Raw genomic sequence first — 17,648 nt, forward strand, 5'->3', positions numbered from 1 at the left:
TACTCAAAATGGAAAAACCTTTATTAATTTAAAGGCCAAATTAGTGCAAGAATAGACAGTTATAATCTAGCTCTGAGTAATTTTTTTCTGGATTTCGAATAAGTTTTTATCTATTAGAAAAGGGACACTGAAGGAGAGTTTTCCTTTAAGAATAGTAGAAGCAAGTACCATACCAGTTTTGACAGCCAAGTTTGATACATTTTAAGAATGGGTTTTGTGACAAGATAGCAATTACCTGCAACAGCAGTGTCAAAGAAGATATTTTATAGAGCAGTGCCATGATAACATATATTGCTTTTGATAAAAATTACTAGCTCTGATATAAAAATTACCTCATTGTTGCCAAAGTAAAGCTATCTGTAAAATAATTCCTGCGAGATATTGACATATTAATATAGTTTCTCTCAAAATTAAAATTTAATAACAAGCTCTTTCTCCCTCCACTTCCTCCCCCCACCTTGCATCAGCAGATAGTAAACTTTGCAAGAACCACTTCACCAAGCAATAGTAAGGGTAAGAATATATTATACATTACTTCCAAAAGAAAACATACCTTAGGATGTGGTGAAGTGTAGAAAGATATTTTTATGGTCAGTGTGAATATTTTAGTTTCTAGTTTTAGTGGCACATGATGATATTATGTTAAGAAGTTATTATTCTGCAGGGTATGACTTACTGCCTGGTCCTGCTGTTTTAACTCAGACCTTTCACAACTTGTTTTCAGACAAGGGGATTCTTTTACATTAATTGCGCATTTGAGTAAGGAATGCAAAACTGGATCCCCGTTTACTACATTGAAATAAAATGAACAAACCAAATAGGGCATGAGAGAACAAGGAATTTGTATTTTGCATTGATTCAGTTCATAACACAGCTGTTTTCCAGATTTAACCCTCATATTGAGAATTCTCCTACTACTTGATAAATCACTCAGAAAGGTTCAGGTCTATGACTATCTTTTATTCAATTCCTCTTTCCAGACAGAGATAATAAAGTGGACAATGTTCACATTCAGGCACAGAGAAGGTGATAGTCCATTAGGAAATCTGAGCATTTCTGCAGTAAGTCAGTGTTGCTGTTTCTTGCCTCGCTCTTGTCAGTTTTAACCTCTATTCCCAGGACTGCAATAGGCAAATAGAATCCCCAGTGCACTGGTCTGTATTGTCATCCCAAGAAACAACTGAACTACATCACGGAGGGTAAAACCTGAGCCTTTGGAATTAGGGTTCATAGGAGCTTAACTTTCATATTTCAAAGCATTCTTCTCTCAAAAGTGAAGCATACTCGTCATTAGAAATCTTGGGTTATACAGAGCTAAGGTTGCAGGTGGCACTGTGAAAAGCAGAGCTGGACACACCAGCTCCACGCTCAAGTAGCCATCTCACCAACATGGTAACCAAACTGACACCAAACTCATTCTCAGCCTAATCAAGCTTTCTTCAAAAGATGTACAACCTCATTACAGCCAAGCCCCTCACTTTCAGAGAAGCACTCCAGCTCCTGTGATAGCATCCTTCTTTCTGACCAGAGCAGTGAATATTTATAATCATGGTCTGGCACAATTCCAGGTAAGGTCAGACTTCTGCCCTGGAGCTGAACACTCCAGCATGCTGCTGGTGGCTCTGTGGTTAGGAATACCTTCCCAGCAAGAGGGTGAAGCATGTCACCCAGCCAAGTTATGACTCATATTTCCTATGGCTTGGACGGCAACTTGCATTAGTAGGCAATTAAATGAAAGGGAAACATAATTGCTATTTCCCCTCTTCTGAGTGACATCCTGAGCATATCTAGTAAAAAATTAATGCACCTAGGGCCCTCAAGATTAGTAGCTTATTGAGAACAAATGTGTCAGAAAATGCTGTTTTAGACTCCTTGTTCATGCTACAGATTCCTAGATGCTATGACATTTTAAATGGTAATAAATAAGAGAGTCTCTTTATAGGACTCCTGCCTAAATCGGTTGCTAGAGATGTCCTGGAAGATATTTTGGCTAGATAAAGCCTGGTTTTTCAAATTCAAGTGGAATATTGCTTATCAACTCAAATGATGTTGTCTTCTGAGTTAAACCTTGCTTTTGTACATAACATTGCATAGTGCCTGCTAGACAGTGCTATCTTGATATCATATCACTATCGTTACTATTTTCAATTTCATCTGCAAAAGCCTTCTGCATGGTGTAGACACTGCTCAAGGACAGGCAAGCATGCAAAATCTGGTCAGGAGAAGGATGCAAGACCCTCTGTGTTCCTCTGCAATATGTTTGTATGAAGGGCCTTGGTTTCTTGTAGAAACTGTCAGCCTGGGGAATAGAAGCTATACAATTCCTATAATGTAGAAAATAACTAACCTCTCTTTGAGGGAAAGGGTCTGATGATCAAAATGCTTCCTAAGAATTTAACATTGTTAAGTTATCAAAATGTTGAGTGGATACCACTGTCATGTAAAACTAGAGGGAGTATTTGTACTTAATGTACCTCTAATATATCCTAAATTAAAAGCTATCCTTAATCAGCCTTTCACATACTGGTTGAACACACTATTTCTTTAATAAAAACATGCAATTCTTCTATGGAGTGCTCAATCACCCATAATTCTGAACATATCAGCCTACATCATGATTGGCAGGTACAAGACAGAATGTCCCTCTGGAAAAATATATGCCACAAATTACTCCTAGCATGCTGACATTTTTCCTTACCTTTCCATGCACTTTGAATTGAAAACAATTAGCTAAATTACTAGTAATAATATTGCCTAAATACTGAGTGTACTACTGGTTGCACAGGAGCTCTGAGAAACCATTCTGCCTTTTGTCTGAAAAACCCAACTCACTGATTTTTTTCTCTTTCTGCTACCATAAAATGCTTCTGTTCTGGAATTGCCAGCCAAAGTCAGACCCTGTGCCTCCATAGTTAGCAGGCAGAGCAAAACCTCCCTCCAGGTGCATAAAGGAGGGATCTATGGGATATATAACACTTCATGCATAGCTCAGTTTACAACAGGCTGATTGTTTGTGTAAGCCTAGGCACCTTCCCTTCAATGAATCCCATGTATTACTCTTCTGACAATTTAAGGGGAGCTGATATTGCTACCATAATTTTACATCCAAATTAAAGTACAACATGTGTAAACACGATTTTTTTTGTGATGACGTGTGTAAAGGACTAACAGAAACATAAGTTTTGCCATCCCCAAAAAAATTCAATGGTTCCATTTTTTGCTTGGTGAAAGGAAAAGCTATATGAATCCAAGATTGGTGCTAGTGTCATTGTTCAATGCACTTTTGGAAGATGCTTAAAGTGATTAGCACAGCAAGGAAACCTACAACAACACAACAGATGATAACCTAGCACAGAAAATTAACAGAGCTCTGGACTCAAGCACCTAATGTGACAGAGCTGCTGGTGCAGGCTTGCTGACAACAGTGTTTTGGTCATTGGCTTGGCCTGCACGCACCAATCTTTTCTTCCTAGTGTCAGGACAGTCTGATAGCAACATTGAAAAGAGAAGGGTTAATGGTCAGGGACATTTGAGCAATGTTTAGGACCTCGTTTTAGTCATATGACTGCATTTTGCACCAATGGTAATAATGCCCACCATCCAGTTACTTATCTGCATTGGTCTTACACTTTCAAAGGAGTAAAGCATTTTCTGCCAGGGCACAGAGAGGTGAAGAGCCATACTCAAGGTGACAAAGAAGGAATCCACAATCCCAGGAAGGGAACTCAAACCCCAGCTGAGCAGTCTGGGACCTACTCAGAATATGTGGAAACCTCTTTCTTCTGCAGTAAAGAATGGTGAAAAGGGTACACACATTTGTCAATAGATAGTGCTGCACTCCGTGTCATAATGGTGCTATAATTGGCATCCAGCAGCCTCTGCATAAGGCCACATGGTTAGAAGAAATTGCTAAATTATTTGACTTGTAAACCTAGTTTGAAATGCTAACTGCAGAGTTGTCTGAGTGATAAACTCTTTAAGGAGAAACCTTTGATCTCCAGTCAAGTAAAGACCTTTAAAAGTCCTGAAGTCTGGAGTAGCCAGCCCTAAAGACCTTTGTTTGCAGCCATCACTGGAAGAGGGGGAGGGAAAAAGTGATTGCCCAGAAGTTTGGCTTTGCTTGTAAAGCTGGAAGGTGAAAGGCCGCACAACTCCCTTCCCTTCCCCCAAACAAGCCAAAAAAAAAAGTTATCCAGCTTTATGGTATAAGGCAGTCCTTAAGTTTAAACTAATAAAATTGGCTTAACAAAGAAGATTGCAATAATCTGGAGGAAAAAAAAAAAGTTTCTCGACAGTTTCTTGTTCCTGAAAAAACACTTTAAAGATCAAATTTGAGGTGGCCTGTGGCAGCCTTTAAGCAGACCATGTTGCAATAGAGTTTGGTTCCTAGCACTGAAACAGGAAAGAGTTCAGTGTGCACACAATTTCTGCTAGAGGCACTTACTTTCCCACCCAATTGAGCTCCACAGGGCCGGGGTTTCACGTGTGCTGCCGCCATCCTTCAGCATCACTCCTGCTAAAAGCAGCAGGGTGTTGGACTGCCACTGCAGCCAGGGGACACTTGAACCAGATGTGAACTCTCTCCTGCCACTGCACAGGCAACATCTAGGAGAGGCAGGAGGGGTCACTAACCTTTTCTTCCTCACGAGTTTTTTCATGGATAATATCCTTCATTGCCAACATTTCTTCTGACAGAAAGAACTAGAGTTAAAAAAACCTGACCATAAATTGGTAAGGCCCAAGTGTCACTCCTCCTATTTCCTCCTGCATCCTTTCACCACCATCACCCCCTGGATAAAAGTTCACAGCTCACTAGCAGTGTCTGTAAATGGGCAGATCTTTTACTATTAGCTTTAGCCTCTGCTGAGCTCCCAAATGGGATGGTGTTGCTTGATGGGGTCATCTGTTTACTTAAAACAGGACTGGGATCAAAAGTTCATTTTCATGGACCATTAAAGGACAACGATAACTGCGCCAGCCACTGCTGAGTTGAGCTGGATGTGGCTGGAAGGGGAATAACACCATATGCCAGCCACCCTGTTTCTTATGAGATTTATTTCAAGTGCCTTCCCTGTACCTATTGGGGAATATGGAAGCAGCCATCTTCCATAGCAGCCTACAAGATGTATCTGTAGGCAATCTCTGACACATTATCTTCCCCTCAGAGGTCACTAGTGATCCATTACAGCATATTTACCCACATTCCAACAGCCACTTGGATTTGTTTCAATGAATCAGTAACAGTCAATTTCTGACCAGAAAAATCTTACTCGTCTTTCCATTTTTTTGGTGGCAGGAAAACTCCGAGAGACTTACTGCTCTAAAGTAAGCATTAAAGTCAGCACTTGTGATCCAGACAGAGGGTGAGGCAGAAAGAGAAAAAAATGGGAAAAGGTGAAAATTTGAGTAACTGTCAAGTCTCCACACAGCAGAACTGAAAAACTGAGCCAAAATTCACTTTGCCTCTAACAGGCAGCCCCATGAAAAGTAGTAGTATGACAATGAATGATTTTTGTTGTAAAAGCCTGAGTTATTTAAGCTTCTAAATTGACAGTAGTTTTGCCTAATAACCATAAAAGCTCCAGTTCAACCATGAGTTAAGCCAAATTTTTGCAGAAACACAAAGGAAGACTTCCTTAATCAAATAAGGACACTCAGACCATGCAGCTGACTTACACATCTGCAGAAGGCCGAGCATCTGCCTGTAAAAACAAATATTTTCTCCTGGATTTTTTTTCCTAATGATGTGTTTAAATGCCCAGGAGAAATAAGGGCCTGGGACACAAAATCCCACCCTCTCCACAAAGCCAGCCCATGCCCAGGTGGCTCCAGGCAGAGGCAGAGGGAGCCCTGTCTGCAGCTCCATGCACCACTTTATAAAATTCATACAGGTCCTTCCCATCCAGGACAGGGCTGCCAGCTCTCCAAAGCCTCAGGTCTTTGATAGCAGGCATATCATAAAGCCTTTTCTCAACTCCTGGGTGTTTATCCCTCTGTAGTGTGGTGTATTTTGGCTACCCCATCAAAATCATTAGAAAATGCCAAGGAATGGTGCCAGACCAGCATCAACCAGATGAAAATGTGAAAGCAGAGAAGGCAGAAGTGGGAAACCCTGGTGGCCTCGGAAGTCCCAGCGCTGCTTTAGGGACTTCTGCTACGGTCTGTAGGTCGAACAAGTGTCTGGTGGCACCCATTAACTGCTTTCAGCATAACAATGGCCCTTTCTCATCCCTGCCCAGCCTCCCTGTCCCAGTTAAATGAGCCATTTCCCAGACAAATAAAGACTGGAGAGTCTGCCTTCACTAGGGTAGGGGACTGAGGAAGGCGATTCAGAGGGGAATGGTGGGAGACTACAGGGACGCAGGGCCACCGTGAGCAGAAAGGGAGACCTGGCACAGGGGAGAGGTGCAGGGAGCAGGAGGGGACCTGGGCTGCGTTTATCCTCTGAGCAGTGTCTCACAGGAGGGACGGGAAGCCACAGTGCAGACACAAGGGATCAGAGACACGCAGGAGGTCAAAGGAAGATGGGAAGGAGGAGGCTGGCAGGGAGGTGACCCTGGTGGCTGTGCCAGCTCAGCCTGCAGGAGCTGCAAGGGCACAAGTGCTGGGCAGAACCCGCAGCAAAGGGCTGGGGGTCCCTGCTCCCCACTCGCTGTTTCCTTAGCACACCTATGTCCCCTCCATCTGAACGGGCTAGGCAGGCACGAAGGCACCTCTGCTGACCTTGTCACCAGCTGGTGGCCTGACTGCACTCCTGCCCCTTTTCTGCTGCTGTCTGATCAAGAAGTTGCTGCTAAAATTCTTGTCCTTCCTCCAAACTTCAGGAAAAGGAAGCAAACAAGGAGCAGATGCCTCATGGGACACACTTTTGCTTTAAAGGTGACAGGTTAAGCCTCAAATCTACAGTTCATCTGTATTTCTTTGCCTAGTGTAGGTAATACAAAGTTAAAAATAATTTTTCACACTTCTACCTGACTCTATATAGCTACATGTATAACTATATACATTTGCCCACATGCAGTGAGTAAATATTTCTATGTCTAACCTGACTGCAGGCTTCATGCTGCCAGATAAAGCAATCAGTTTCATTTCAGGAATACAAGATTGGTTTATAATATCTCAATTGTATTTTTGCCACCTGTGGTAAGAACAACTGTTCCAAAACCACAGCCAGCCATGCTAATAGAGCAGAGCCCAGAACCTGGGCTCAGAGAGCATGAAGTTCAGAATATGAAAAAAAAATAACAAGACAAGTACTTAATTTGTTAAAAGACATTAGGCCAAATCTTCCTCTACAGCAATGTTAATTATAAGGAGCCATTATCAAAATAATTTTAAAAACCCAACTCTGAGTCTGCAACACTCACCAGCCAGAGAGAACAGATTGGGGAAACATATTTTGGAGATTTTATGGTAGACTCCTTAAGCAAAATTCTCTGCTGCAAGGATGAAGCTGATCAGCACTGCTATCAGGACACTGTTGAGTAGCACTGACTTAGCCTTCCCTGGATTTCTCCTTCCCACTCCAACTACTCCTTAACTCTCTGTTACACAGGTACTGATGCTTCTGTGTGCACTTCTCAGCCTTTCTGCAGCTGCAGGAGCAAGGAAGTCAGCTGAGGGCACACTCAAGAGTTTGTGGCATTGTTTTCCCCTCTTCCAAGTGTACTCTCTTCAAAATACCCCTTGTTTATATTGCTGTGGCTTTCTTTTCCTCCTCATGCTGAAATACTGGTGCTGAATTTTGATGAGACAGAACCAGGTGTAGCCCGTGGCATTTATTTATTTAGAAGCAAATATAAAATTTTGCTAAATATTTTGGAGTTACAAAGAAAAATTATAGGCTAAGTGTTTCTCTCAATCCAGAATGGGTTCTTATATTTTTATCAGTTGACTAAATGAAATACTTGCCTTGAATCCATAAATGTATTTTTCCTTTTAGATATTCCAGACACTTACATTAAAGTTAGTGTTGGCTCTTTATATAATTCATACAAGTAGCCACAGGCACAAAAAAAAAAGTTAATTTCTTAACTGTAGCTTTCCTCTCTTTATGGTTGCAATTTCAATTAACTGTTCTAAATAACTGACAACATGGAATATAAAACATTCCTGCAACAATGTAGGTCTAACAGCAATTACGTTGATTTACTCTGGACCATGTTAAGTTCAGGGAGTAGGATAAAGAGACAAGAGTTTAAAACTTCTTTCACACTGATGTAATAAATTCAGTACATTGCTTTAAAGTTAGGGCAAAATAGCTGGTAACTGAAAGTCAAAAAAACCCCCTTGTTTTGTTTTCCACTGTGATAGAAAACAATAGATTATGGGAAAGTTCTTCAGAAGGTGATCAGAGGAAAAGTTCACCAGCATCTATCATGGACTGTGTCTCTGTGGCCTGCTGGGATAGGAGGGAGGGACATAAAGGTGTCAGCAGTTGAACTGATACGGTAAATCACAGTAGGGCTAGTAAAGCGCGAGGCAGCCTCGTGTAAATGCCTCCAGACTTCTATTTCTTCTCCGAGGTTGTACTCGGGACACGTCCCCTCTTTGTGACCTTATCTCTGGGGCACTGGGCTGTGCACTGGTCTCTTCTCTTTAGTTTATGAGGGCTAATCCATTTGCAGGTTAATAAAAGGTGAAAAGGACAATCACCAAGGAGCCACCAAAATAAACAAGTACCTTTGACTGCTTAAGGATTCTTGGTTTTCCACATCAGCATGCTCAGCCTGTCTCCTTTCTCTCCTCCTGAATACTTTGATAATAAGTACATCTGCAAATTTATTAAAAAAATACTAGCAGTATGCAAAAGAGGAGAACAATAAGACAATTCCATAGAAAGTGGATGGTTCTGCTTTGCAGGCACATAACTGGTCTCTGTAAAATGTACTCTGCTGTGCATGTCCTTGTGGTTAATTTGTGGAAATTTGGCATTTTTTTTCTAGAAATACTGGCTGACAATTAGTGAATTTAAGAGACCAAAATGCTCTTTTCCCAGTTAGAGGAAAAGTTCCCTCAGAAATGTCACAAATCTAAGCCATTTCATGTCATAGAATGAGCAGAAAGATCACCACATGCCATCACTTCAAGCAAAATTAATTTTTCTTTAACTGCTAGATTTATAATGCATGTGCTAGCTTGCTGCAGTGCTGTAGGCAGCCTCATCAACATCAATAATATATATTTAATATAATGACACCAAGAGCCAGAGACAGTGGGACAAGGAGGATGACACGAGGGTGAAAATCACCTGTGTGTCAGGCAGCCAGGGCAGGAGTGTGGAGCAGTGGGGCTTGTGTCTCACTGCTGGTTCCACTTTGTTCCCACCCTATCTCCTTCCATTTTGTCAAAGTTAAGGACAATTCACAAAAGAGGAGGCTATTGCCAGGTCAGGGAGCAGTTTCCAATTATTCTGTGGTTCCCGGTTCCAGGGGAATCTTTGGAGAGCAGCAGTGTTTGATGAGCAGGTGTATGATGTAGATTTTAAATAAGAGGGGGGAAAAAATCCAACTCTATTCACATAGGCAGGCACTACTCTTGCTAGCAGGGCAATATGCAGTCCTCTCCTTGCTTTCCCACAGGATACAAGCAGTTAGTTCATTCAGAAGGGCTCAGATATAAAATAAAGGCTATTAGGTAAAGCACACCACAGCCTCTTGCTTCCTTAAGTCAATTAAGTCACATAGCCAAGGAAACTACTATACTATAATTCCATGGAAAATTCAGATTCAATCTTGAAAACATACTTGTTCTGCTGATATTTTACAAAAGCAGTATATTTCTGAGATACAGATACAGCAAACTGGTATTGACCCCATAGAGCTCAAGCAGAAAAAAATCCCAAACCTAAGTTGTTGCATTTCTCCTCAAAATAGCAATTCCTGGAGGAAGCTATTTCATTTAAAGTAGCATTAACAAAGATGACAAGTCTTGGTAGATGTGTGCCTATGTGCATCTCCTCCTTAAACTATACCTAGAGCACTGCTCAGGACCCACATCCCTGTATTGACACCAATCTTTTCAGCTTCCCACATCTCAGAAAGTTATGGGCCTGCCTCCTACTCAAGAATGGTACTGACTGCATTTTGGTTACTTTTATCTCCAGAGAGATCCTGTGAGGGGCCCTCAGCCCTGGAATTTATTCCCCCCTTTGCTCAAAAACAACCTCCAACAATCTTTGACCTTCTGCGTAAGCTGTGAGGCCCAAATCCAAGGATTTGCTTTGGGAGAAGCATAAGAAAAGTTGGCATTTGTGTGTGTGGTAGGAGAACTTGTTGTCTATGCCTGGTTTAGTCCTGGGTTTATAATTTTCTCATGTTGTCACAGTTATCCTGCACAGCAGCATAGTCTTAACCCATGTATTTTAAAGCTTTCCTAAATGGTCATAAATTGGGGAAAAGAAAAGCATTGAAATCTAGCAACATATGAAGGATTGTGTATTTGTGAACAAAATGACCAGGCAAACAAGTACATCATAAGTCACTTTTGCTAAAATGATCTTCCAGCCTTGCAAATCACACGAGTTCTGCGTGTCTCCGGGGCACTAACAGTGCACGAGGGAAACTGCAATGTTGGGACTGCTGATAAAGGGACAAATAACACTTTAATTAACTGAGAACACTTAATATCTTGCACTGCCTATGTTGCAATAAGAGGCAAGCTGTAAACACCTATTAAAACTGCGCTATTATGTCCTACTATGAGAGTTCTCCTGTCTGTCACCTTTTAAATATTTAAATCTCAGATTCTTTAAAAGCTGTTTCCGCTGCTTTTACTCTTTGGATGTAAACAGATTTGTTAAATATTTTATTTCTAACCCACCCACGAAGCTACATTCATTTACATAACTTAATGAAGGCTGCATTATTCATTGAACTTCTCATATAACATTTTTTGTAAGACATTATTAAACAAGTGAAGCAAGCCAGTTTAGTAATGAGTCTTCTCTAAACTTGCTGCCAGTTACATTTCCTTTCTCCTAATCTATCACTCTAATGGTTGCAACTAATAAACTTTTTGAATTTTTGCTGCTAATCTGTATATGTTTTGCATTGCATGCTGGATGTATAACTTGACAGAGAATTTACAATACAAACCACCTGGCAAACAAAACTATCTCAATTAAATGCTATCCAAACCCACCCCATTCTTTTTTTGTGGACAACTACATGTAACATAGTACCTTTAGGCCATAAATAAATTCACTAATTTGGGCTTGGGACATACCAGCAGTGTATCTCAAACACAAGATTTGTGTCTGCATTTTAAAATTTCTAAATCTTTGCCAAAAGTCAGTATATTAGAGTTTGGTTTATGCAAATGTCCTGCATAGGCTTGTAAAAGATCCAGTAGCCTTGCATACTATCCTGTTGGACTGTTCTAGGAAAGTTGATATGTAATAATTTTCAGGTAAAGAAATTCAGCAATAGGTTGCTTACACATGGGCTATTTAATCTGTGTTTAAGACTGTGTCAAAAGTAATATTGGATTTTCAGGGAGACTAAGCAGTGCAGCTCCCTTTGAGATAGCAAATTTTCCTAATTTATACTTCATAAAATCAATTCCAATGATAAAAAAAAAAAAGAAACAGAGAGTCAGATCCAGGGTTTTAATTTTATGCATATTAGTTTTAAAAAGACAGGCATATTGTTTTATCTGCATCCACCCTAAAAACCTTTGCAGATGTGTAGAATTAACATAACACAGCAGTGTTCTGTTCTGAAAGATGGCTAGATGCATATTTGTAAAAACATTTTTTAAAACTTCCTATAGCACTTAGAAAAGTACAACTTGAAAGTCAAAGATGAAGTATTTTACATATTATTAAGTGTTTTTCTTGGTACTTCTCCAAAGGTTATTCTAAATCATTGAACAGAATTAAATAAAGAAACCTACAATAGATTGAAATGGGGTAGAAAGAAGGAAAACATTTTTGTCAGCCTCTCATCTTGCAAGGTCCAGGAAAAGACTCCTGTAAGGAAATAAAATAAAATAAAATAAAATAAAATAAAATAAAATAAAATAAAATAAAATAAAATAAAATAAGTCAGAGAAGTAATTCAAAACCTTAAGCACACAAGACCTCAAACTATATTGACCCTTGAATAAATACTTCTATGAACATAACAAAAGAATCTTTCCCTGCTCAACCACTAAAAGCAACATGCAAGTAGTATGCCTTTGTTCCACAAGGACAAAATAAATAAACCTGAGCAAGTTATTTTTAATCATTTCCAATGAGTCTTTAGCATTTTTTTTTCTTAGTCATATAACCACTACCAAAATTCACTTTTACCTGTTTTGACCTTATCTGGAAATACTCTTACCTTTCAATCAAGTATTGATTTATCAAGTAGCATTCCTCAATGCCAATTTACATCAGGGTAATTCTTAAATGTGCTTTTGATTAAAGAATAGATACAACTGTGTGTTGTTAAAGAGCAACACATTTAGCACTGGATAGATAGTTCAGGAACTCTAAGCTTTAGAGCTGCTGCTGGCTGGCAGGAGCTGTTACTTGGTTTTAGGAGTAGTGTGGGTTCTATTAACTCACTTTACCCTCAGGGAAGAACCAGCATGCTACATATAAATCATGTTTTTTTACTCCAGGACCAAAGCACAGCACCATCTAAATTGTGTGTGATTTTTCGAAGAGAGACCTGGTCAAATATTTTTCTTTTAAATAACAGGCTAACCAAGAGGAGGAATATGAAATACCCTGCTTCCAGCACCCCAGCACAAACTATGCTCATGTGGGGAGCTGGAATGAGGACCTGTCTGCCCAAAAAGCAATTAGTTTTTTGATAGGTAATTTTTCAAGAAAATCAGTTCCTGGACCCAGCATAACAAGAGGGGTGGGGACTCGGGGTGCAGCCCCTAAACAGCAACCACAGCCCCAGCGTGTGCCCACCCCAGCCTGTGCTGAGCAGGCAAAGCTGCGCTCACACCAGAGCTCACCTGAAACTGGTCTGCAGCCAGCACCCAAGCTGTCAAAATACAGCTGCATACAGGAGATTAGCAGGGGTTGTAAAACCTGCTCAAGAAGTTGGGCAAATATTTTAAAATTAACCCACACTGAGCTCCATTTTACTGTAGCTCCACTGCTACCATTTCTCAAGATAGCTTGTTTAAAGCTAGCTCCAGGATGCCTAAATTGCTCAGCAGTGACAGACCGCTTAGCCACAGAGATAAATTATTGCAGGGGCAGTACCTAACATAGGTTATGTTGTCATGATTTACAGCAGCTGAGGATGTGCCCCCAGATGTCCAGACAAAATCAAATAAAGTGTATGATTTTTTTCTTTCTTCGAACATAAAAGCCATGCAAACTTGACTCAAAACCAAAAAATGAAAGACTTGCATGTATGACCTTAGACTTACACTGTGAAAGTGTTTGTATTCTCCAGACAGCACTTAGGTTCCCATTCTTTATAAAATACAAACTAAAATAACATAAAGACCCTGAAAAGTTCCCACATGTAAAAGACTTTAATTAAAACAAACAAAAAAAATTTAAAGAACATCAACATCTATTTGGATTTGGAGAATGTTTTGATATTACAGAAGAAAATGTTAATAAAGACTATCAAGACAAAAGTTCTGCTGTTCTCCAGACTCCAGATCACCTCGAAATCAGGATAAAGGTTTTCAATTTTTCACTACTATATTGGTAATAATGCAGTCTTAAACTGAGGTTATTCATTAAGTCCCTGAGAAACGTAATGGTACAAGAAGTTTGCACAGGAAAAAACATTTAATATTTTAAACATTGCCAAAAAGACTCAGGTGCAATCTAAAAAGAATATATTTTGCATTTTGGGGCTACAGAAAATTGAATATGAAAAATTTTTGATAGCTATGCTCATATGTAGATTGTATCTAAAGCTGTATGCTAGATGCTCCTGTGTTTAAAATGCTAGCTGGAAACTTACCAAATGCATTATAGAAACATCCCTTAAAAAAAACCTCCAAACTTCGTAGATACTACTAAGCACCTGCAGCTATTTTGGGCAACTTAGCTTTGTCCTTAATTTTGATCTTGGGCGAACAAAATAAAAAGTGACTGTGGAAGAAGCAAACACAAAATGTAATTATTCTATATGGTGCTACAAGTGCTCATGACACTGAATTACATTGGTTTACTCTGTAGATGTTTATAGAGCCAGCCTATGTTGTTTGACTTTTGAAGGAAGACTAATAGGTGTAGTAAGCGGGGGTGGCCACAAAACCCCTTATGGTTAAGCCAAAATAGGGGTCATGCCTAGGGCATTTTATCTGCCCTGCTTACACACCCCTGGGGAATTGCATCTCAACAGTTGATTCTCTGTTAATCAATTCACATTAGTGCCTGCCTTTTAGTTTTCACTTTGCTGAATTCCAGGAAAGAAGTTCTTAAACCAAATGCATGCTCTATCTCTGACCTAGTCAGAGCAGTTGCATTTCAAGGAGAAATAAGCAGATTTTATTTGCTCTACCAGCTGATAAGAGACACCTTTGTAAGTAAAGATTCATAGCCAGCAAGCTCAACTCAGAACAAGATTCAGTGGTCTGTTTACACAGGTCAGCAGTAATATGGGAGGAGAGGACGTTTATGGATTTTTTTTCCCTCAACCAGCTCCAGAGAAAGACTTGTGACATTATTCTTCTTCCCTTTTCTTTCTTATTTACTGTGGCTCAACACAATGTGCTTGATAAGACCTGTTAGCACTTGTCATCACTCCATGCATGTGGTTTTGTACTGCTCTTGCACTTACAAGCTAAAATTTATAACAATTAACTACTCACAAGCAACTACATATGAAAGAGGGGAGTGTTAGGAACACAAAAATAGCAAATACCTCATTCACAAAGGTAGATCTGACTTTACGTTAAAACGTAATGGCTCTAGCCACATCCATTAAGTTACTAACATACACATGGATCTTCATACAGAGGATCATCAAAAATAAACTTTATTATCAAACTTAAAATTCACACATTAAACATACAATCTAGACACAAATAATACTGAAAACATTCTCAAAACCATTTCAGGTAATTTAGATGAGTAGCTAGTTACCATTGTTTTTTGAGTATTATTGAATGCTTTTTGAGTATTTCTTAATATATCATCCTGAAATGTCTTCAAATGCTTAGCTAGCCAGCTCTCAATGATATTTTTAAATAGGGGGAAACTTATTTCTATAGAAATAACATTATCTAATTATGAATCAGAGACCCATAATTGTAGTGCTTGGGGAAAAAAAATATAGCGTCTTGAAATATTTAAAAGACATAAATAACTATCGTACATTTACAAGTTTTAAATATTTAAAGGCCTTTGTCACTATAAAAAGTTACTGTGTACATATTAAATGCTATATAGAAATCCAGTCGGAGGTGAGTGTTGAGCTCTCAGATTTGGCCACTGAAACCTATGAATTTGGTAGGCAGATTGTCCACAGGGTACACTATGGGGCCTGTTTTCATTGTAGGAGGTCCATTCAGCAGCTGCCAGTCACAGCTCCGAGCCAACTCCACTGTAAATATTTTTAGAAGGACTTTTGCAAACTCTTTGCCCACGCAGCTCCTCAAGCCCCCACCAAAAGGAATGAAACTGAATCTAGAGGAGTCCTCTGGAGATGGAGACATGAAGCGATCTGGGTTAAATTCTTCCTTGTTGGTAAAGAGATCTGCCACATCATGTGTATCACAGATACTGTAAATAACATTCCAACCTTTAGGGATCTGGTAACCCTATAAAAAAGAAAAGAAAGGAGATGTGGAGCACCTTGCTTTGTTAAATAACATGAAGTGATAGCACAGGACACATCAGTGTACCCCACCTCCCCTCCTGGCTTCCTACAGGTCACTCTAAGGCAGACAGGCTACCTGAACACAAAATATTTTACAGCTGCTCTGAGTTGTGCTCAAACCTGCTTACATTTAGCTCAAGGGTCTTGAGTGCAATCCGAAATCCTCCAGGGACAGGCGGGCTCAGCCTGAGGGTCTCTTTGATGACACAGCCTGTGTACTTCAGCTGCTCCAAGACCTCCATGTCCAGCTGCTTCTCTTGGTTGGAACTGCACAGTAACCCCTAGGAAGGAAAATGCCGCCATGACATTCATGAACCACGCAGCCAGGGCTCCTGGCACTGCAAAGCAGCTGCCCCTCAGCTGCAAGCAGGATTTTCCTGCCACCCCTAAAAGTAGGGCACCACCTGGGTCAAAGGAAGCCCTGGCTGGGATATCTGTCCTGGAGGTATCTTCCTCCCACTGCCCCCTCCTGTGAAATGCCTCTGGGGAAGACACACACCTTCACCTGCAGTTCTTTCCTCACTTTCTGCAGGACTTCGTGGTGGAGCCCTAGGAAGGCGATCAGCGACGTGGCAGCACTAGCAGTGGTTTCATGGCCCCCGAACAGCAGCTCTGTGGCAGACTCCTTCAGCTCCTTACACAAAGGATAGAAGAGGCATAAACCAGGCCTTGAACACAGTATCTCTACCAGGCCCACTCTACCACTGTATTGCTGTACATTGTTCCCAGAATAGACCCCAGGGGCCAGGATGGTGATGGCTGGTGGTGCTTATGCTCCCTCTGACACATCTCCCCATCCAACAGCCCGACTGCAGCCTCAGCACCCTAGTGCTCAACCAAGCTGGTTTATTTCATGGGGAGAGAGATAATCTCCTGCTCTTTGCTTTTGTCCCCACAAGGTAAGTGTGATGTTCTCAGAGGGCCTAAGGGAAAGAGATAAATCCAGGAACCTTACCTGCATGTTGAGCTGCTCCCCGTTACCCTGTGTGTGTTCCATCAGCAGCTGCAGCGCATCCTTGTAGCCACCCTCAGGCTCCTTGCGGGCCATCTTGGCACGGATGTTCTCCTCAATCTTGGCATGGATGATGTTGCGAGCCCGCAAGCCCTGAGCAAGCGGGAGGGAGAGCAGCGTGGGTCTCGGGCTGTACTGCCGTGCCTCCCGCCGGCTCCCCCGTGCTCTGGCACAGCTCTCTCCTCCCGGCCCTTACCCTGTATAGCCCGCTGAACGGCACATCGATGGGCAGGGAGAAGAGGTTGCGGATCATCTCCTCGAAGGCCTCGACCAGCTGCTGCTCGCCGTCAGGGCTGGCCTGGCGGGGCTGGAAGCCCAGCAGGATCCTCATGGCAATGCGGAACATGAGGCGCTTCACTTCGGGGTACACGAGCAGGCAGGGCCCGGCGGCGCCCAGCCACCGCGCCAGGCAGGCGCTCACCTCCTCCTGGATGACGGGCACGTAGTGCTGCAGGGCGTCCCGGGAGAAGGCACGCATGATCACCTGCCCGGGGGGACGGGGAGGAACGGGACACGGGCTCAGCCGCCGCGCCCGGGGCGGCCGCGCCCGCTCCCCGCCCGCCGTCGGGCCGTACCTTTTTGCGGTGCTTGTGCTGCCCGTTGTGGAGGTTGGAGAGGCAGCCCGAGCCCAGGATGGTCCGCACCGAGGCGGGCCACTGCACGGACACCAGCCGGTGCTCGCCCAGCAGGATGTGCCGAACGTTCTCGGCGCCCATCACCCGTACCGTGGGCCGCCCGAAGAGGTGAGTCTTGTAGATGAAGCCGTATTTCCTGCGTTTCATCTGCAGGAATTTCCGCCTCTAGATAGGGAATGAGAGGAGGGAAATGACAAAATAAATTTT

At 41.7% G+C, this 17,648-nt stretch overlaps 1 protein-coding gene across 1 annotated transcript; it reads right to left on the bottom strand.

Annotated features, from left to right (window-relative positions):
- Positions 1 to 15,112: 15,112 nt before the first annotated feature.
- LOC130254838 (cytochrome P450 26A1) lies at positions 15,113 to 17,617 on the bottom strand. Its single transcript, XM_056494860.1, has 6 exons — positions 17,382 to 17,617; positions 17,003 to 17,290; positions 16,750 to 16,899; positions 16,294 to 16,428; positions 15,923 to 16,075; positions 15,113 to 15,735 (listed from the first exon to the last, which is right to left on the bottom strand). The coding sequence occupies exons 1-6, from the start codon at positions 17,586 to 17,588 to the stop codon at positions 15,394 to 15,396; spliced, it is 1,275 nt and encodes a 424-aa protein (XP_056350835.1). The 5' UTR covers positions 17,589 to 17,617; the 3' UTR covers positions 15,113 to 15,393.
- Positions 17,618 to 17,648: the final 31 nt, after the last annotated feature.

This window comes from Oenanthe melanoleuca, chromosome 6 (assembly GCF_029582105.1).
Source record: "Oenanthe melanoleuca isolate GR-GAL-2019-014 chromosome 6, OMel1.0, whole genome shotgun sequence".
Taxonomy (NCBI): domain Eukaryota; kingdom Metazoa; phylum Chordata; class Aves; order Passeriformes; family Muscicapidae; genus Oenanthe; species Oenanthe melanoleuca.

Excerpts from the sequence above, each read along its gene's own strand:
- LOC130254838 (XM_056494860.1), bottom strand. The coding sequence starts at position 17,588 with ATGAAACGCAGGAAATACGGCTTCATCTACAAGACTCACCTCTTCGGG. Across the intron at positions 17,291-17,381 it reads AGCACAAGCACCGCAAAAAG|GTGATCATGCGTGCCTTCTC; the intron begins GTACGGCCCGAC and ends CCCCCCGGGCAG. Across the intron at positions 16,076-16,293 it reads GGAAAGAACTGCAGGTGAAG|GGGTTACTGTGCAGTTCCAA; the intron begins GTGTGTGTCTTC and ends TTTCCTTCCTAG.